The 22,591-nt window shown below is 42.0% G+C and overlaps 1 protein-coding gene across 1 annotated transcript; it reads right to left on the bottom strand.

The window, feature by feature from the left end:
* Positions 1-74: 74 nt before the first annotated feature.
* Positions 75-21,014, bottom strand: LOC120544941 (ras-GEF domain-containing family member 1B-B-like). Its single transcript, XM_039778839.1, has 14 exons — positions 20,766-21,014; positions 10,977-11,516; positions 10,153-10,275; positions 9,534-9,671; positions 7,907-8,122; positions 7,229-7,303; positions 5,646-5,738; positions 4,319-4,421; positions 3,986-4,065; positions 3,006-3,101; positions 2,810-2,905; positions 1,908-2,031; positions 1,714-1,786; positions 75-1,611 (listed from the first exon to the last, which is right to left on the bottom strand). The coding sequence occupies exons 2-14, from the start codon at positions 11,508-11,510 to the stop codon at positions 1,578-1,580; spliced, it is 1,785 nt and encodes a 594-aa protein (XP_039634773.1). The 5' UTR covers positions 11,511-11,516; positions 20,766-21,014; the 3' UTR covers positions 75-1,577.
* Between the last annotated feature and the right edge of the window lie 1,577 nt (positions 21,015-22,591).

Below are 22,591 nucleotides of genomic sequence, written 5' to 3'. Positions count from 1 at the left end.
TTATTGCATTTAGAAATGTATTACCCATTTTGTTTTTTGTGCATCAGTTAAAAACCAAACCACGGAACACATTATTCAGTTATTCTGTTTATTTGAAAGAAAAATATACTCCTCTTTTCACAAAGACCTTCAGTACAAGTACCCTGACTGGTATAACAAATGATACATGAAAAAAACACTTATAAAATGAAACATAAAATTAGCTTAAAAAAAAGAAAAGAAAACACAACAATAGCATCACGTTCACTCATAGGCAGACTTTTAAAGGATCGCATCACGCTCACATCATTATGAGATGAAGAGCAGGTTTCGGGTCCTGTTTGTATCCGACCTGCACGTACACACATCAGTTTGTGCCTCATTCAGACCCCACGTCACACAGGAACTGGTGTTGCATTAACAAAAATTAGCTTACCAACACAGTCAGCCAACCTGCAACAAGCTCACGGTTACACTTCAGAGAAAGTACATAAAGAAAAAAACACTTTTTTTGAACCTTCTGATACAAAATACAACTTAATACTGTATAGAAGGACGCCTTAAAATAGGTGTCACTAAATCCTATAGAACAATACACAAGAACCCACTGAAGTGCATTTGATTTTACGCGCATGATTAGCATGATGTTGCTGACACTCGCACAATTTTGCATCACCGAGGCGCAGCCAAAGTGCACGCATCACAACATTTTTAGAACCAAATAGCATGATTGATGAATGCAGCGTCTGTAAAAATGTCTTAGGAAATATGTAGCGGATTTGCATTCTGTGTTCAAATTAGATCAAAGGCTTGAATGACCTGGAAATAGCCGGAAATTGAAGCTGTGTGGAAACGGGGAGAAAATGGATTTGGATTGGATGTGGTGCAGTGATTGCTGCTGTGCTCACGATGTTGTCATTACAATCAAGCACTCAACAAGACGACACTGTAGACAACACCACTTCTAAAAGCAGTTGTTAGCCTGTTACTTATAATACAAATCGATGACCTCTCTTTCCAGAGTGCGTCTCTCCTCTCTCTGTGGTTTCTGACTGAACTCAGCCCCGGATGTCCGCAGAGAAGCAGTGCTTATGTTGCAATGTAACCAATCGGGTCCATATCCGTCTTATTCATTCAGAGACAAAACCAGCCCTTTAAGCTTCCATGGTATGAGTCCTTCCACAATTATGTTGTCGCCATGATGGAGGTCCACCGGAGATATAAACAAAATCCACACGTTTGACTACTTCTGCAGTCGTCTGAAATCCTTTTAAGTGCCTTGAACAGAGCTGATGATGAAGAAGAAGAAGAAGAGCAGCTTCTGAGTCGGTCCGAGTACTCCTTGGGAATCATTATGTTCAAAACTGCAGCATTAAGGTCCTTTGGCATCTGCTGAATTTCATCAGGGATTGTGACAGTATCCGATTTATAAATCATGTATGCTCCTTGTGAGCGCAAAGCCCACAAATTGTGATATATTCTTCTGTTGATGTGAGTGAGAATGTGGGCCCAGCTGTGTTTGTTGTGTCCATAAGATATGGAGGGACCTGTAGCTTTAAAATACCTCGTTCATTTACAGCCTGCAGATCGTCGCTCTCTTAGGACCGATTCTCTCGATGCAGAAGGGAAGATCTGTAGAACAGAACACCGATTATCTCGTCATTGTGTTAAATCGATTCATTGTTGAGGTGGTTCGATCGTTTTGAATGTGTGCGTGTGTGAGTGGACACCCACCTGAGAGACCTACGACTGTCTTTCTCCATGTTGTTCTCAGGTCCTTCGCTCTCGTACGAGGCCAGGTGCAGCTCTGCAGCATTGAAAGAAGATGAAGCCCGAGTTGGATTTGTTCTCTCAACTTGGTGACTACACATGGCAGTCTAGCAATTTACATCGGATTGGATTAATGCGGTGAATATCGTATTACTGACCGTCTTCGCTGAAGACAGGCGTGGTGACGAGGTACTGGAGGATCCGGCGGTCTCTGTCAAACGGACAGATCACCTGACGCCAAACCAGGAACTCGCTCACCTGCTTCGCAAGCTCCCAAAGTTTCTGTTGAGACACAATGACAACGGACTTTATTAACAGCGGACACCAATTCCACAGAATGCATTAAGATCATAATGCACAACAAGCAGAGCATCTCAATAAAACGGCTGTCATAGTTTCTTAATGTCATCTGAAGTGAAAAGAGAGGGAAACTGTATTGCTCTTTTTAGCCACAAGGGGGTGCCATTACACCACACGTGAAAGCCTGTTCTCAAAGCCTCAACTGTGGCTGCATCTCATGGCCCTTATTTGATAGCTCCTCGACTCCTCGGTCCTCGGCTGAACCGGAAGTTGTTTTGTCCCTCCTCGGTGAAGGCCGTCTCAAAGCTCTTGTTTCTGCCCTGACGACCGAGGAGCGGGCATCGAGGAGGGATTATCGAGGAGCGGTAGGCGAGGATACACGGGAGCAGCCTTCCCGGAAGCCGTGCAGCTGAAGGAGTTGCTAACTCCGCCCACACAGCTGACGAATTCATGTGACGCTTCAGAGGAAAGGACGTCTCATCCCTCTAAAACACATTTGCTCGTTGCCTCTCTCCTCCCGTGATTTCCTCGCGTCTCTCCCGTGCCTCCTTGTGGAAGGGACTAAGACGCGAGGAAGGGAGGCAAGTGGAGGACTCGAGGAGGCCATTTAAAAAAGGGAAGCGTATGACTGTGTAGCAATTACATAGTGATCAAATCTTATCAAAATCTGTGTTTAAAAGAGCTTATAACCTCAACCAACAACCCGATTCATTGAAATGCTGTCACTTTAAAAAAACAATCTCTTAAATTGTGGACTGACCTCAAAATTGATGTGCCCGTTGGTCAGCCTGCTGGCACAGCCTTCATTCAGGAAGTAGATGTCTTTAATGAGGAGACTGAAGAAAGGAATCACAATCTGCAGGAAAGAGACAACAGCAAGTTTACATGAACATTTTACATTTGGGACATTAGTTTGTTTTTTGTTTTTTTTTTCTTTTGAGAAGACTCTCTCTTACCTTCTCCTGGCTGCTGTGTGCAGTCTCAGACCTCTGGGTGGCGCCACGGAGCGCAGTGCGGTAGTTGCTGAAGTTACTGGACGGGTCCATCTGGTGCTGAGGGAGGTCAGACAGAGCAGACATTGATCAAACATATGTTTGGAGTTGGGAATCCTACATTATAACATATATACATATTTTTTCCCGTTACCTGTGGTGCTATTTATCAGTCTAGATTGGTTTAATGTGAGTTGCCCAATGTTGGAGTTGATCGGCCGTAGAATATAAAAAACTCAACAGCAGTGTCTCTTTCCAGAAATTATGACCCTGTTATTTGAGATTATCCACAGACCTGGTTGTGAGCAGTTTCATGTAGGAACTATTTTCTTTCTACTGAACTACAACTGCCAACCGTATCACTGTGCAGAAGGAAGCGTACTCATGGATGAGAGGCTCGTCCTCCTCGGCTGAGCTGTAACCGTGGCTAACCCATACTGCTAGTTTACCAGAGCTAACTCTCAGCTGAAGAGGACGCCATTAATGTTTACATCTCACACTGGCATGAGCGTGAGCCTTTCATCCATGAGTACATTTCCTTCTGCGTGATGATAAGGTTGGCAGGGTGTAGTTCGGTAGACAAGAAATAGTTCCTACATCAAACTGCTTACAACCAGGTCTGTGGGTCATTTTGAGTAACCCGGTCAGATATTGCTGTTGAATTTTTCAAATGTAATTTTTTAGGCGCTTTGAGCACCACAAGCCGAGTGCCATCTAGTTCCATTATATTTGGTGAGAAGGCACACATGTCTACGGCCGATGTCTCCAACACTGGGCAACTTACATTGAAACCATCTAGACTGATAACGCACTACGGGTAAGAGGAACAAAAATATGTAGTTTTCCTTTTGTGGTGAACTGTCCCTTTAAAATTAAAACGATTAAAAGAAAATACAATATAATGCATGTACCAGTGAATCACTGCTGTATGCAGGTTTTCTTACCTCCAGGATTTCGAACTTGTCAGTGTTGACTTTACTCCAGGTCTTCCTCAGTCTGGCAACAGGACTCATGTTCATCCCAGCTGAAAGACAGAGGAAGCATAAGTATACAGAGTATTTACAGAATTTCCTTGAACTAATAGCCGAAACCTAAACTCCAGCTGGCACTATATTTGTTGACTTTATTGAATTTGATTGCTCTTTGACAAAAACAAATGCTGGGAACCACAATACACTTCATCCCCCGAAATCACCTGTCATTCAAACAGTGTTTGCTGCTTTTGACTATCTGTTGGTGAAAGGCGAGTTTCTGTAGGTTTGCTGTGGAATACTCACTGATGATGGCCATGAGGGAGTTGAAGTTGCCGATGTTGAAACACTCCTGAGCCACATCAATGAAGAACTCTATGATCCGCGCTCGGTGTTTCTTCTTCACTGGCTGGAATGACAGAACACAACAGGAAGTGAATCAAAGCCTCCTCGATCTCTGGCCTAAAGATGGCCAACTGGAGCTGCGTGGTTCAGAATGAAGAATTGCTCACAAAAGTGAAACAGAAACTTGCCAATGAACAACTAGAGCTCTGGTGTGTGTAAAATGATTTCTCGAGGAACTTCAGCGTTTAATCCACTGTGTTTCTGTCACAAAAAGGGCCATGTACATGTACAGGTGACGTGAAGAAGACTACAAAATGGAGGAATTGAGCGAAAATAGCGAGGGGCGAAGAGAAAAGACAGTCCAGAGACGACAACGGAAAGTATCCAAAAGTTTGGGAACATTTTAAGCTGAAACAAAACCAAAACTGTACAATGTGTCGACTGTCAAACAGAACTAGCTTACCACAATAGCCCACCGTCAATGCTTCCGCATCTCGGCAGAAAGAAAATAGTCTAGTGTTACGCAACTTAGTCCAGGTAGCAGACCCGACACAAGGTAACGTTAGCGTTAGCATTTAACGTAAATCCATACGATTGCTATGTGAGACGAAAGCTCACCGCTCGTCCGCCAGGTGACGCCAAACCCGGGGACCCCCAGCCGTCGGATGAGCGGTGAGCTCACACACTGCGGTGACTCCGAGCTGGTCAGCTGATTGTGTTAGTTGTTCATTTTTACGAGACTCGTCTTATTTTCTTTTCTATATTTACTATTGCTCCTCAATAAAAGCAAAAGTAGCACAGTATCGCAATATTTTCTGTGGCAATACTGTATCAATACACAGACGCCAAGTATCAATCTATTATTATGTACGTGTAGGTCAGTTTGTCTGCTTGACAATCTCATATTGCAGCAATAAAATTGAAGTGAGATGAACAAACTGAGAAGTTGATCTTTTTAGATAAAACAGATGTTGACAAAGTTTCCTTTTGGGGACATCATTTGAAATTGGGAAAAATTTGTAGTTGGGGGGAAAAAAAAGGTAATCAATTGCAATATATCGCAGAATATTGCAATATGTTTAAAATCGCAATAATATCGTATCGTGACATAAGTATCGTGATGATATCGCTTCGTGAGGCCTCTGGTGATCCCCACCCCTATTAATTACTCGATTAATCGATGGAATAATCGGTAGAATGCTCGACTACTAAAACGTTCAATAGCTGCCGTCCTAAAACAGGGAGAGACTTTGTTGATTTCTGAACTGTTCCTTTAAGATCAACGTACCATACAGATCTCAGTGGCCACCATGTAACTCAGTCTGTTGAACCAGTTGACGTAGGCCTCCAGGTTACTGGTTTTGCGCTTCCGGAAGAAACCCTAAAAAAAAAAAAATTTAAAAAATTTAAAATAAAACAAGAGGAGGAATATACAAGCATGACAAGGATACATTTGTTTTTTTAGTAGTTTAATATTTATATTATTTTAGAGACCAAAGAACTGTGGTCCTGTTTGTTATAGGTGAGAACAAAGTAAACCAACCGCCTAGGGAAAAAACAATATAAAAAGGGATTATGGGTAGGTGACCGATGCAACGGCAAGATTTGATCCAACTCGTCTTTTATTTTTTTATTTTTACAGTAAATGCATTCATCGGTGTAATAAATGGAAATAGACATTACAGTTTGTTTTTTTATATTCTTCTTGTTAGGATTTTGCCTATTTCTTTTTTATTTTTTTGTTGCATTTTGGGCACAATTTCAGATTCTGCTTTCTGCATCATAATTTTCTCAAGAGTATCCAAAGATCATTTTATTAGAAATACAAGAAAGCAGACAGCTGCTACTCTGTGATTTTCTTTTGCAAATGGATCTCGACAGCCCTCACACCCACACAACCTGTAGACCTGCACAATGGAGTGTGTGACGTGTCTGTTGTTATTTCCATCTGTTTTTTGGGCCTTTTGGTTTTCTGCGAGATGCATGGTGGTAAACGTGTTTGCCGGTGGCACTTTTCTATAAATAAACATTAGAGAAGAGCTGTATACATAGACTTCACTGTGATGATTTAATCCCTCAGTTTCATGGCTCTATTAAATGCTTACACAACACCGGCAGCCCACTCCACTCCAAACTTCCCCTTTACACTTTAGGACCCCTTATGCTGACTCAACCGCTCTTTTATACAAAGTGGGTCTTGCATAACTGATGCAACCACGGATGATGCAACTCGGTCACAAACAGCGGCCGAAAGCATGTTCTCGGCAGCGCTGATTGAAGGCGACCCTTCAGCTGACTCACAGGACCACTTAGAGGAGGGAAAGAGCCCTTCAGATACACTTATACGTACGCAGAATGTCTCTTTTATACTGTGTTTGATGCATTTTCAAAAGCTACATTGAAGGGAAAAAAAAAAATAATAAAAAAAAAAAATCACAATATCTGCCAGAAGGATCTTTTATGTGGCTTCTAAAGCAAATTAACTTGAACTGAAGCAAACCACAAATCAGACTCAAAGCAGACCTAAAATGAAGAACCTTCAAATAAAAATAATACAGGATGACATACAAATGACAATGAGCTTTTCTTTATCATTTCTTTGATGTTGATCATTATAAACCCATCATGTTTCTGTATTCTTAATTCATCTTTACATGTAAAAAGCTCTATGTAGCAGGCTGTAGGCGTAGCAGATAGATCCAGCCATCTGCTAATTCTGACTGGAAAGACTTTGAATGCATTCATCTTGTAGTAGAAAGACAGCTTTAGTGATTTACAGATCGGCAACATTAACTACTAGAGGGAAGACGCAAACAAACTTGTCTCACAGGGTCGTGACTGGGATGATGCTAAACTGAAACTCAATTGTACCTTATGGTTCTCCAGAGGATCCTTCATGGCGAATGTCTGGATGAACTCCTCGGGACCGATAAAACTCAGTCTGTCCTGAAGGCAGAGAACAGGGAGAGGAAACAATAAGGACAAAAAACAAAAACACATGACAACTAAACTGAAGGTTATGATGCAAATAATAATTGGTTATCAGGATTTATTAATAGGGTTACTATAAAAGACAAAAAAAAAAAAAAAGTGCTCCGATGAGTGGTTTAACGATTAGGACTGCCAGAAAAAAAGCAGAAAAAAAAAAGCACAAAAGTCTTTAAGTTTAGCTTCATATAAAATTCAAGTATAAATAAACTTTCAATATGCACCGCTGCAGCAAAACAGACTACACAAAAGGGGTTTATTGGAAAACAATAAAACCCAGAAATCACAAAAATTCATTAAGTCAACATGCAAGCTGGAGACAATTTAGCAGTTCAAGTCTATAAATGGGTTTTTATTTTTTTTTACTTTTACACCACCAAACTAATAAATTCACTTAATGTAGCCGAGTATAGAGGCCTGTAAAGTAGTAACCACACATCAAGACATTAAAATGACTGAGAGAACACGTTTCATTACACAACAGATGGTTACACAGGACACTTGTGTACACATTATTCCAAAAAAAATAAAAAAAATAAAGTGTTCGAAATTTCTTCTCACCAGTTCAATGTGTGTGAGCTGCTGGGCGAGGACGAAGGGGTCGTCACACACGCTCATCACGTCACTTCGCTGACCCGAGGCCTGTTTGCTTTTCAGGGAAGCGGGCCGCTCCGTCGCCACGGCGTTGAGCGCGGCGACGGCCTCCTCGTACTGGCCGAGGGCGGATAGCCGTTTGATCAGCCGCTGCGTCATCTGCTGCATGGCTCGCCAAGAGTACTGGAAGACACAAAGAGAACACGGATGGTTAGACAGGACACTCAAAAACAAAAAACTCTTTTCACTTGACTAACACAGGAATCACTACGACATGAGAAATGTAAAGACTTTTGCGGATTACTAAAACGAGTCTGGCGGGCAATGCTGGATTTGGTCCACTCGTCGATTCAATCCTCAACTAATACTATATATTATCGATACCAAGTGAAAATGTCGATACATATCATCATCTTTAAGATGTGCCTTTATTTTGAAATTCCCTCTTTATATTTATTCTTTTTCTTAAAAGGTTTTTTTTTTTATTTAAATGTCCAGAAGAGCTTAGTAATGAAATTGTCAAATGACATTCTAGTTCCTTTTTGTAAAAATATATTAAAGGTCCCATGACATGGTGCTCTTTGGATGCTTTTATATAGACCTTAGTGGTCCCCTAACACTGTATCTGAAGTCTCTTTTATATAGACCTTAGTGGTCCCCTAACACTGTATCTGAAGTCTCTTTTATATAGACCTTAGTGGTCCCCTAACACTGTATCTGAAGTCTCTTTTATATAGACCTTAGTGGTCCCCTAACACTGTATCTGAAGTCTCTTTTATATAGACCTTAGTGGTCCCCTAACACTGTATCTGAAGTCTCTTTTATATAGACCTTAGTGGTCCCCTAACACTGTATCTGAAGTCTCTTTTATATAGGCATTAGTGGTCCCCTAACACTGTATCTGAAGTCTCTTTTATATAGGCCTTAGTGGTTCCCTAACACTGTATCTGAAGTCTCTTTTATATAGACCTTAGTGGTCCCCTAATACTGTATCTGAAGTCTCTTTCCCAAAATTCAGCCTTGGTGCAGAATTACAGCCACTAGAGCCAGTCCCACAATGAGCTTTCCTTAGGATGTGCCATTTCGGGGTCTGTAGCTATTGAGGAGGAGAGAGGGAGGGGCAAGGTGGAGGGTGGGGGTGTGGCCTTGACCAACTGCCACTTTGCTCGTTTGAAAGCCATGATGTCTCTCTCTCATGGGTGGGCCAAATTCTCTGGGTGGGCAAAGCAGAGAAAGGGGAGGTAACCTTGCTTGTTATGACCTCATAAGGAGCAAGATTCCAGAACGGCCCATCTGAGCTTTCATTTTCTCAAAGGCAGAGCAGGATACCCAGGGCTCGGTTTACACCTATCACCATTTCTAGCCAATTGGGGACCATAGGCAGGCTAGGGGAACTCATATTAATGTTAAAAAACCTCATAAAGTGAAATTTTCATGCCATGGGACCTTTAATATAACTGATTGTGTTAAATGGGCTTATGTATCAGTCACAGGCCCCTGAATTGGATACGAAATCGTGTGCTACCAGTAAATGTTGTATCGTTGTCCAAAGAATCGATATAATACCTGAACCCCCCCCAGATTCCACACTAACCTCATCCCCTCGGGCCACATGGTGGGTCATGTCCTTGAGGCAGCGCATCATCCTCTCGTCCCTGAAGTCGTACGGAAACGTCTCCGTCCACTCGGTCAGCAGCTGCACCAGCTTGGGCGCCACCTCACGGAAACGGATCTAAAAAAAAAAATAAAATAAAAAAAGCACATGGCATGTTAGATGTCACTGAAGTAGACATTTTGCAGACATCATTTAAATAGCATTTATTGATGTAGTCTGTCTTGAGGCAAACATTTAAACCTCATGATCTTAACGTTTCACAAAAGTAGCCACTGTGGTTTGCCTTTCTGACACAATATGCTGCTATTATTTGTTTGTTTGCTTACTTTATTGTTCCCATTAAATGTGCTCCCTTTTCATCTTTATTTCCCCTTGTGTCAATTTGAGCCCTTTCTGTCTGACTGGAATTTCTTTGCTAATAAAATAGTCAATAAATATGTTCTCACACATTAGAATTACAGCACTTTGTGTGTGTGTCTGTCTGTGGGTGAGAGAGTGTGACAATCATATGGTGGGTGTGAGTTTGTGTGGGAGAGAGAAATAATAGCTGCGTATGTTCGTGTGTGTGTGTGTGTGTGTGTCTGTGTGATCCGCCCACCTTATCCAGCAGGGCGTCTCCGGACCGCTGCTGCTCCACACACAGGTGACAAACCCTGGTCATGAGCTCGTACGGGTGCAGGAAGAGGCGTGAACTCAGCAGGAAAGTGAACACGTAAGACCTCTGATGATGAGGAAACAAAAACAGCTCTCAGGACGGGGGAGAAGGCCATACACACACACACACACACACACACACACACACACACACACACACACACACACACACACACACACACACACACACACACACACACACACACACACACACACACACACACACAGACAGACACAGACACACACACACACAGACACACACACACACAGACACACAGACACACAGACACACAGACACACAGACACACACACACAGGCTTTCCTCTTAACACAGCTCGTCTGTACGGTAGGGCTGGGAAAAAAATTGCTTTGATTTAAAAATCGAGTTGGTAGGTCAAATCGATTCATATTTTCAAAAAAATTAGATTTTTTTTCAATCCAAATACAGTATAAATAATTTGGATGTTTAACAATCTTTGTTGCACACTGCACAGTGACTTTTCAGTTAGAGAAAGGGTTTGCATTTGCAATTTTGTTTAGGTTGATGCACTTTAATTAAATACAATAAATATATATTTTTAAAATATATTTACAGTTCGCAGTTATTTTGTTTTAAATGGAAGGGGGGGGGAAAAATCTAATCGTAAATCGAGTTTTTAATTTAAAAAAAAAATCGCAGATTTTTTTAGGGAAAGAAATCGCCCAGCTCTACTGTACGGCTAAATAATGTGTTTCTCACAACATTAAGAGCACTTTTCTGGTACTTACATCGGGGTAGTAGTCAACTGTGGGGACCAGGTGCTGGATCAGTGCCTCAAGGGATGCCGAAACCAAACTGTTGTCATGGTAACACATCTCCCCATAGCTAGCGGTGACGCCGTGTCCGTAACGCCGGCCTTTCGCCGCGACGGAGTTGTTGCGAGAAGACTGCTCGCTGCCGCCGCTGCTGCTGCTGGTGGTGGTGTGACGGTACGCACGTGCCGGACAGGAAGTGCTGTGCTGCCGGGGGCTGTGAGGCTGCGTCGAGGAGTACGGGTTCTCGGAAACCGCGCAGCCGGCGTTGTAATGGTGCTCCTTGGCGGTCACAGAGGACACAGAGGAGCTGCGATACGAAGCGTGGGGCTGCGGTATGTCGTAGGGGTTTTCTGCCGCGGAGTAGGCGCCGTTGTAGACGTTTTCCTTGGCGGGCTTTGGGGCGGTGCCGTTGCGGTACGGGCTGTGGGGCTGAGGGTGGTTGTTGTTGTTGTTGCCGTAAGAAGCACAAGAGTTGAACTTTCCGGCATATGGGGTCGTGGGAGGCATGATGGCCTGTAGAGAAGACACAATGAGGAGGTTAGGGGGGAGTGGTGGGGGGGGGCAATGTGGATGCAATCATGGTTGTCGCGGCTGTCAGCAGTCCAACAAAGTGCTGCCGCGAGGGACTAAACACTGAGAGATGCATAAACACACTAGGACGCGCTTGAGATTGTATTGCAGTGATTTATTCCTCCACACGTAAAACACAACTAGCACTGCAGTTACCAAATGTAAAACTACTTTGGGAGTCTGAATAAGTGCGTCAGTGCGGCCCTCAACAGAAAGTGTTCGCTCCCAGGCTCACCCCCTCTCTGTCAAAGCCCAAAAAACCCAGGTGAACAGGTGAAGACAAAACAAATATGCCATCACTTCCGCTCAAACCGCGATGAAAACGCCCACCACCTACAATATAAGTGCACAATATACTAATCAATAAATAATATAAATGAGACCATAAACAACATACAATATGTGGACCTCCTACAATGGTGTATGTCATTTTCGGACCGTATATCGATCAGACAGCTGGGGTCATAAAGCTGGATTTGCAGCATTGCTCAAAGTGATCTCAGTGGTTCCCAACTTTTTGACTAAAACAAAGTGGCCTCCTTGTTGACTTTTGAGTGATGGGACTCGTTTTTGGCATTCGAAAAGGAACTCTCCAGTATTCCACAAGAAAATTATTATTATAGAAAGAAAAATACACATCATTTTGTGTAGAAGAATATGGTTTGGGTTCTTTGCTATCCCATTAATCATCTCATGACCCCTCAGATTTATCTTGCAACCCCTCTGGGAACCACTGACCTAATATACACCCAGAGAAATTAAAAAAGGGATAGCAACCGATCCTTATCCTTATGCTTCATACTGCTGCTTTTGTTCAATCAACAGTCCAATAACCCAAATCTATCTAATGTTTATACTAATTAAAAAGCAGCAAATCCTCACATTGAAGAAGCTACAACCAGCGCGTAACTCATCATTTTGTCGATTAATCTTCGACTAATCAAATTATGTCACCAATTTCAGCAGTGGCATTAATTATGGTACTGCAAAAGTGGGGTAACATGCTTTAAAGTGACTATATGTAACTTTGAAATGTTTCTGAAACTGTAACGTTCCATCTGATGATCGTAAATGACCTGTAACAGCAAACGAGATTAACAGTGAAAAGAAGGCGGTTTGTATATAGTTTTTGTTAATGCCTCTGCCCGGAATGATTTACGGCAGGTAAATGGCACTACATAGCACACATTCTGACGGGTCACAGATTTCAGCTGAACACCGAATAAAAAGCCTGTGTTAGTGCATCCAGCCAGGTAAAAGGTAGCAGGAGATTTCTTTATATAGGCCTTAACGTATTTCGATTTTATTTTAGAAGTTATCTGTTCTATGTATGGCTGATACTGGGGCAGGGCCATCACAGAAAAGAAGGAAATTAAACAAACAACAAGTGAAAGCTACAAGGGAAAGTAAATCGGCGAAATCCGAGTCACACTGGGTCGGGCTTTCAACAGATGGAGGCAATTACGGCATTGTAAATTATTCCAGAAAGACCCTGAATTGGCCCCCTGGTATGTAATATGTCTATTTCATTCAGAAAATAACTTTAGATTGCGCGATGTGGTTGGACGCCAGTGGCCGACATTAAACGACGTCCCCCTTCCATTTAGCGCGGACGCTTTATTCCTTTTAGTCTGGGTCGTGTTTGCCTACCATTTCCTTTTCCCTTTGTCCCCCTGTACTTGTGTAAAGCGCCCTTGGGTTTCATGAAATGCGCTATATTAATCTAAGTTATTAATAACGCTGGTTGCTATAACAATCTCTTATTGCTTTGAGTCGTGACACAGTTACAGTGACACCCGGTTTAGCATCTGCAACGTATTCTCTTATTATTATTATTCATCGCAACATATTATATGACCTCCCCGTAACGCTTACTCCTAGACCTTTAAGACAGCAGGTGTGGTAAGAACTCTACCGCTTTTGTCCAAAGGGGCCGCTGAAATCAACAGAAACTGAAAGTTGCATATAGCCACTTTAAGTTTAGAAATGATAATAGGTATTCAAACACACATTCACTGCTGTTGGACTGGCCACCTTTCGGTCAACATTAGAAGTCACTCTCCTACAAATGTCTGCTGTAGTTTTCCTGCTATAACACTACGACACAACCACCCTCTCTTCCTGGGAATGTGGTTGATGATTGAGCTGCGTCACATGTTGTGGAAATATCTGTTTGAGCAACTCGATCACGCAAAGCACAAGCCCGAGAAGCATCTGTGAAAGTAATTGCACTTAATCACATAATATTACCCCTCCTCTGTTTACCGTTTTGGCTTTGAACTGTTGAAAGATGCCTTCTTGTAAAATTTACTTTCCCTAAAAGTTACTGGTTGTTGTTTTTGTTTTTTTACAACAACAAAAAAAAAATTAAAAAGGGGTTTTTAAACACAGACTTTATCCACTATCTCTTCCTTTATTGTATGTTTTATTACTACACATTCTTGGATCAAATTTTTCGGCATCAGGGCAGCATATGGGGGGAAAAGAATAGGCCAACAGATGGATGATCTCAAGACAGCAATGATTTCTTTCTGCCTTAATGATGTAGATAATTGGATTGGAGGTAGGTAAGCTGATCCCAGATCACCGCGAAGGCGTGCTTTAACTCTGGAGCCATCTTTATCCTGCTCCTGTTGTCTGTCTAGGAACCACATGCCAACGTAAAACGAGCCGCGCACACACACGCACACACACACACACACACACACACACACATGCCCCACACAGTGATGTATACACATGCACGTACATTAACACTCTGCCAGAAAACTAAACCCTGCAGGAATCCAGCAGACTTTTGTTTGTCCATCGCAGCGCCGACAGAGGAGTGTCTGCCTGAGCCAACATCTTACACACCCATGTCCACCATGGCGCCTAGTCCCATGCCGTTATAATCCAAACACACACATGTCACACATAAACAAATGATGGCTTGAGTGACACACACACACACACATACACACAGAGAGAGAGAGAGAGAGAGAGAGAGAGAGAGAGAGAGAGAGAGAGAGAGCCTGGCGTCATGCCAGTGTAAGCCAGTCCAGTGCCAGCCCGTCTTCTGAACTTTGTGATCTCTGCCTGCTGTTTTCCTTCTAACTCAGTTAAAAGATTACAGTGGCTTTAACTTCCTAAAGTTACAATATAATATAATCTAGAAAAGCTCTGGTGGTCAAGTTAAGATAAGGCATCTAGTACTGAATAATATTTACTCCAGTTTGGATGCAGTGTTTCTCTTGTGTTTGCACTGGAAGGTGACCTTAAACAAATGGAAAACATGTCTACAAATTTAAATCCAATCTTGGTTTTTTCCAGACTTGACTTCCTGAAATGTTGACCCTTTGGATAGTTTGTGGCTTTCATGCTGCAGTGCTGAAATTTTACTCTCTCTTAATCATAGGTTGGACTCTCGATGGACGCCTTAATGATGGTGTTTGAGCATAATTTCATATTGAAAGCATTGTTTAAAATCCCTTGTTTGTAAACTTTGAAAAATTGCAGCCTTACAAAAGGGGTTTGATGTGGTAATAAAAATACAGGAAAGGGCAGAAATGTCTAGCTTTGTTAGAACATTGTACTGACAAAACCACAAGGATGCAGTTTCATGCTCCTGTTCTGAACTTTAAAGAAGAGAAAAAAAAAAGAAGAAAAAAAAAGATACTTTATAAGCATTGCACGTTTTATAGGGCTTCTTCCGTGCAACTGGCATCCGTTTCGTAATGTGACACAACAGACAATATCTCGTGTTTGACAAATGGCACAGACTGTAGTGTCTGGTGGCTGAAATGTCATAACCTGGTTCATCAAAAGGTCAAAACTAATTGAACGTTTGATGGAGCTGCAGACAAATATTATCTGCTAATAGATTTAAACCAGGGAACATTGTCCAAACTGCTTCAAAAAGATCATTTGGTGGCGTCAATACATTTGACAGTTGTCAAATATCAACCTACTGTATGTGAATGCCTGGCTTTGTCTGGCTTTTAAATAAATAAAGCATCTTAAAAAAAAGGTTGTTGTTTTTTTTCACCCTGACAGGAATAAATTGATTAGGGGGAAGTCAAGTGCATTTGTTTGCAGCTGGACTGGCTTCCTTGATGGATCCCTGGAGATTAGGCTAACAGAAACACTGATGGCTTAAGGCTTCAATTTGAATTAGTTCCAGAAAACCTAAATCCTTCAACCTTACTATGACTATTTTTTTCCTAAATCACACAATGTGGTTTATAAAAAAAAAAAAAGGTACACCCATCTACGCTGAGGCTAGTTATAACAGGCGGGGGAGAATGAGGGGGAGGTCTCCAACAATAGAGGTATTATCTATCCTGTCATGGCATTAACAACCACACAAAGACCCTCAGGAAGAGATCAGAGCAGACCACAGCAGATCAGACACACACACAGCAGCTTTCACACACACTGTTTGCCACCGTCAGGCCGTGGGACGCCCTGTCTTTGCACGAACCGAGGCTGGGCTCATTTTCACATCAGTCAAACCAGCATAAAGCCGACTTTCTCATTCCTCTGGAAGGTGTGAGCTGACAGACATAATCTACTGTGAGGTCATGCGCCATAAATCCACACTTGTATTTGCTAAGTGCAACAAACAAGGTACAGGAATCTGTCTTTGGGACTTTGGTAAAAGGAGCACATCGAAACTCGCGTATTGACATAAGCCGATATAAATGCACGTGGCTGGAGCAGCTCTCATGTAGCGCAATCACATAATACACAAGAAAACAGTGTGTTCATGCATGGTGGTGTGCAAGCACTCTGCAGCTATCTAAGTCAGTATAAATTCTCCTTATTTAAAGCCAACTGACCCCAGAGAGCATCTATGTACTGGCTGACCTAATAATAGTCCGTGGTGAAACCCCCTGATCCTTACAGGAGCTGAATGGAACAAGAGAAGATTTGTTTGCAAAGGCTCCTGCTTTTTTTTTTGTGACGTCTAATGAAATGTGCGGCCTTTAAGCAGGGCTAGAAGCTAGAAAAGACTGTTAGACAGAGTTCAGCATGGGGGTTAACACAATGTGGACTCATGGCGTGAGAGAAAAAGCACCTGATAAAGAGGACCTGTAAAACACTTTAACAGTGTGGTAAAAAGGCCAAAACAAGGCAACGTTATCTTTGTTCTGATTTGCGCCTTATGTACTTCGACGCTAATAAGTTACAGCAGGTAAGGCGTGTGAGCAAGATGAGCGGGTTAGTCGGAGGGAAAACCCTCCGCAGTCAGCCTTATTCCTTACAAAGAATGAGGCTAAAGTCCAGGCTGTTCTCATATCACTTACTCGTGGTTTTGTCAAAGCTGCACACTAGACAAGTTCCACACATACAAGAGTTAACCCTTTAAAACAGCACTAGCATACACAGGAACAGCACTGCTGTCAAAGAAAAGCAAAGAGAGTCCAACTTCCTCTGGAAGGAGGGCTCGCTCACTGCTGTTTAGAGGATTTCAAACTCAAACTTGAAGCTGTGGGAGGAGAAGTGACTGTACTTGACTTAAGAATGCCATAGAGAGCCAAAGTCACGCCCCTTCCGGCGGACCTCACGGGACCTTAACTCGGAAAAAATACGAACGGTAGTGAACAGGGAGAGGCAAATTATTTTTTTGAGCCCGTCTGAATTGAGCCATGGATTACAAATATGATGGTCGTCAATTTAAAAGATCATTTTTCAGCCCGAAGAAAGTCTCAGTTAGCCGTAGGTTTGTCGTAGTACCACTTAGTTTTGTTTGAAACCGCTCAGTGGACTACATTTCTCGTCTCACACAATTTACGTCACCTAGCTTGATGCTCAACTTGCTCACTAGCTAGCTAGCTAGCTTAGCTCTGATCCACAACACATGTAACGTTATCTTACCAGATGTGTTTTATCCAGTGAAGTGTTTTCAGCAGATAAGCAAAAGAACAAGCCAGATCCTCTGCTCATTTGAGTAACGTTACTTCCCCGGTACGATACACACAGACATCGTAGCTTCAGCGAGACATCATCCATGAGACATTGAAGTGTGTAGTCTTTCTAATTACGTATTTTCACAGTCTTATACTTCAACAGAGACTTTCTTCGGTTGAAAAATTATGTTTTAAATTGACGAAGATCATATTTGTAATACGGCTCAATTCAAACGGGATCAAAAAATAATTATTATCTCTCCGTTGACTCTCGTTCATATTTTTTCCGAATTAAGGTCCCATGGACCCGGCTCTCTATTTAGGCCACATTAATAAATCTGTGATGCCTCAATTAGCAGTCTTATCTTAATTTTGTGAGGAAGTACCTCAAACATGGCCTACTGAGACTTTACTACACTATCAGCTGGTAACTTTAAATGATGCTAATCAGAAGGATGGTTTTAATCTGGCCTAGAGCAGCTCTAGTGTGTCATCCTGCTACGTTACCTTCCACCTAGCACCACCTTGCGCCGATTCTGCTGTTGAAAGTGCAACTTGGCAGTGGAGCATTTTAAAGTAACACTTTGTATCATTGCAGAATTGTTTCGGTTTTGGTGAAATGTGGCACAGTTATTGGACCGACCAGCCTTAAAAAGTTCTTTCCAGACCAAACGCCTGAATATGTTTCTCCAATCTGGGATATCACCGTTTCCTTGCCATGCCATTCATTAGCTAGGCGATCAACAGAAAATAAACCTGCAACTGTTTTGATAATCGGTTAATTGGTTTAGCCGGAGGGATTTTTTTCTGGGTTCTAATCTGTTGCTTAAACAAAGCAAGACATTTGAACACACAACCTTGGACAAAAGGAAACTGTAATGGCCATTTTTCACTTATGGACCAAGCGATTGATAAAAAAAAAAAAAAGATATGTCTGGCGAAATCGGTACTTCCCAGTCTGTTCGGTGTGTTCCGTGCCGTGGTCAGTCGGAGGAGCCGTCGGCCTTCATTTTGGCCGATTTGACTTGTTGAATTGGCCAGTGGGCAGTTGGACTCAATGACCAATCTAATTGGTGGAGGGCTAGCCCTTGACTAGCGAATCAGTGCACGAGAAAACTGGAGCTGACAACGCCAGTATCTTCTTATTACTAGCCATCGTATTTTTTTCCGTTCAGCGAGTAAAGACAACAACGATCCTTCTTGACTACTATCAACACTCTCTGATGAAAACAATGACTGACGACAGCGTGCTCTGTGTTTACTAGGTCTAGGGAGATGTTCCGTCATTTCCGGTTTTTAATTTTTTGTGAATACACACCACCGGCTCCGCCCTGCTGTTGATTGAGACGTACGTCTCGCATGACATGCAGAACGACGCACCTCAAGGCGGCCGCTTCGTAGGTGTTCCGAGGCACTTTTTGGACCGACTCGAGGAGACAGGAGCCGAATGATCAGTCCGACTGCCTTTTCTGTGTCAGAGCCTTAAGAACATGTGAATACAGCCTTGGTCAGCATGTTATTTCATTCTAGTTAACTGTTCGATCAAAAGGAACCTGCATACCTATAATCCTTTGTGTTTTGGGGTTGTTTTCCTTCACTTTGTTTAAATGACTTTAAGCATCATTATCACCAGACCAGAACGAGCCAATCTAAAGTAGGAGGATACAGTGCAGAGCTCAAACAAAACGCTCCACTCACGCTTGAGCAAGCCTACAGGTCAGATGAGGCCTTCAGCCGCTGTCGAAACACCAGACGCTGGGACCCACTGACCACTTTCCAAACCTGCATCTGCAACTAAATCTGATAGACAGGCAAACAGAGACGGATACAGACACCATGTTCAGATTGGATGGAGAGATATGTGGAATACAGTTCACCCACTGCTGGTCTCTGTTTTTATCTTTTGTTCCCACACACATTGCACACGTCCTTGTGTGTAGGCTCAACACACACACACACATAGGGCTAGAAGTGCATGGATGGATGGACAGGCGGACACGGACACACACACACACACACACACACACACACACACACACACACACACACACACACACACACATTATACACACACACACACACACAATGTATGATCTGGTAGGCTAGTACAGTATTAACCTAGTGTCAGAAAGGATAATGCGCATTATCTCCTCTGCTGCTGGGATATAATAAACGCAAGCTTGTGTAAGGGGTTTTCTCACACACATTTTCTATTGTCTGTAATACTACATATCTCACACAACACTGCCCAACACACACAATTTATATTAAGATTAAAGTTGGAAAACGTAACTTAAGATAAAACATTTTTAGAACAGCTGAAGCCCAAAATAGTGCTCGTGTTCTTCACTCTGCCATTGTGTTATTTATTATCATTGAATAAGTTAAACCATTTAATTTAGGGTTTATTTTACATAGCCTGTTGCATACGCTTGCAAAGTAAGTGACATTTGAGGCATTCATTTGAGCAAGTTTAGGGACCATGGGTTTATAGAAGTGCGTGGAGGGAATATGGTTATTTAAAGTCTGTTTGGCCACAAGTATACACACTTTCTCTCATTCTTTTCTCTTTTCCCTACAGATCCACAATCTGTTAGTCACACACACACACACACACACACACACACACACACACACACACACACACACACACACACACACACACACACACACACACACACACACACACACACACACACACACACAGCCTGGTCTACATTATGGGTTTCTGACTGAGTCATAACACAGTAAAATTAAAAGCTGACTGTGAAAAAGCCATGCTGTGTAACCACAGTCCCATCACAGGTGCTGGTGAGTAAGTGTGTCTGACAGCCAGCATAATTATAAACTCACATGGGTGGTAAACAATAACAACAAAAGTAGTTAATTTAGGAGGAACAAAATACAAAAGGAGGGAGGATAGAGTTAGCATTGTTTAGTGTTTTTTTTTTCTTTAAATATCACAAGACAAGCTTTTCAGTTAACATGATAGTCTGACTTAAGTTTCATTTTGTTAAATTAAAATTTGCTATAGCCATGAGATAAACCTATATTAAAAATAAGGTGGGCAACATAGTGATGCTAAATGCATGAATGCAATGGAATAAAACAATGTTGTGACTAAACGTCAATTCTGTTAAGTGAAATATATGCCAACTATCACCCTATTAAACGTCTCCAACGTTACCCTACCAGATTTTCATTCCGTCCGTAATTTTTTTTTCTGAAAATTAAGCTTAATTCCAACAAAAATGAAGTTTGTTTCTAATAAACCCCGTCATCCACACCCTGCACAACTTACCTCGGATGTGATGCAGCTCAAGTCCGAATGCAATCTGAATCTTTTTCACCAGCAGAAACAGATGAAAACGCGAAGAAACAAGACTACCCAAACTGTTAGTAGTAATCTCCGCAGTTTGTCCTCCTCACACCGGGATAAAGCTGCGCTCTGTGTAACATACAGATAAGTCTTTCAGCAGTGTGTCTGCACCGTGCTCCACTCCATTGTGTGTCTCCGCTCTTGATATTTGAGTCAATTATTTGAACCAGCAGCGCTGGAAAGGAGCCTCAAAGCGAGGCGTATTCAAATGACTTCCATGGAGCCGGGAAAATCGGCCAATGGCTGCACGGGGGAGGGAGCCTCTTGGGGCGAAACGAGCCAATCGCGTTGGAGCAGTCGAAAAATCGAAATCCGCTGGAATTGTGATTGGCTGGCTCGCCGTCCCGTCGACTTCTTTCTTTTCAACCGCAACCAGGGGCCGCGAATGTTTTTGTTGGAGAGCTAAAATATGGAAGGTGTACGGTTTCCTCCCGGAATGTGTGTGTGTGTGTGTGTGTGTGTGTGTGTGTGTGTGTGTGTGTGTGTGTGTGTGTGTGTGTGTGTGTGTGTGTGTGTGTGTGTGTGGTTTTAAGTTGGTCTCAGTTACCTAAAATCAAGAGTTTGTAAGAGTATGCTTATGTGTTATGTTTTTTACTTGTAAATAATGTCATTAGGCGCTGTCAGTGAGAGTTGATAGTAGGATTAAAGATTACAACACACAGATAACCTATAGCGATAACCCTCCATCTAAGAAGGAAATTAGCTATTCTATAAGGTACTATGTTGTTATAAAACATAATGGAATAGTATTGAACATTGTATATATTGTAGCATAACGTACTGTCCATTTGAGTTGTTTTTTTTCCTACTTCTACAATGCTCCTTAGAACTGGAGAGTTGGGTGATAATTCCCTGTGGGTTTGTGACTATAATGTTAAATTCATATTACACACAGAGTCATGTGATGATTGGTATTATAAAATGTATTGGATAGTGCAGCTTTTTGGTAAAGCTGTGTCATTGTTGTATGCAGTCGAAAGCCAGTTTAATCAAGTTTTGTTGGTTGCGTGTGTATTCAAGATTTCATTCACTTATCACATAACATAGCATGTCACATACCACTTTTTCATACAAATGTTTGTGTGTAAAGTTAATGAACACACTCCCAGCAGTCTGCTGGTGCTTACAGTTAATTATACCTGGTCATAGCCGTTCTCGCAATCCCCTAATGTGTAACTGTTTATTGGTAATCCATTAAATTGTACCTTTGAGTAAATCTATAAACACAGTTGTTGACTCTCAGCTGTACTGTAATGTGTACACTATTCAACACTGCATGCAATATGGGCAAAGTGGTAATTTACAGGATTCTTTTTATTTACAGGAACTGTATTAATTGCATGTTGATGCAATAACATTTTTTTCAAGAATTAAGAAAAACAGTCTTGATGACAGGGATTTTCCTGATATCCGATGGGGTTTTGAAAGGATTTAACAACCCCACAAGGTTGGAGAAATACTCCACCCACCCATAACACAAAGTTATCCCTAAATTGAAGTAAAACCAAGAAGATTATCTAAATTAGGTGTTCATGTAACAACAGGAACAGTGACTCGTAGCGACGTAGTTTTTCGTTCCTCTGTGGGTCTTTTTAGGCATATGGGATAACAGGTTAACTAGGAGCAAAATTCATTTTACTTTGTCAGAGTATAAAAACACACCTCATCTCTTTCTCTAAATGTTTAGAATATACTCTAAATATATATACTATGCTCCCTCCAACAGTCTAATTTCCTCTGAAATATGG

Source organism: Perca fluviatilis, chromosome 17 (genome assembly GCF_010015445.1).
Source record: "Perca fluviatilis chromosome 17, GENO_Pfluv_1.0, whole genome shotgun sequence".
Lineage (NCBI taxonomy): Eukaryota > Metazoa > Chordata > Actinopteri > Perciformes > Percidae > Perca > Perca fluviatilis.
This window is presented reverse-complemented; position numbering and strand designations above follow the sequence as displayed.

Excerpts from the sequence above, each read along its gene's own strand:
- LOC120544941 (XM_039778839.1), bottom strand. The coding sequence starts at position 11,510 with ATGCCTCCCACGACCCCATATGCCGGAAAGTTCAACTCTTGTGCTTCT. Across the intron at positions 8,123-9,533 it reads ATGTGGCCCGAGGGGATGAG|TACTCTTGGCGAGCCATGCA; the intron begins GTTAGTGTGGAA and ends TGTGTCTTCCAG. Across the intron at positions 5,739-7,228 it reads ATCCTCTGGAGAACCATAAG|GGTTTCTTCCGGAAGCGCAA; the intron begins GTACAATTGAGT and ends TTTTTTTTTTAG.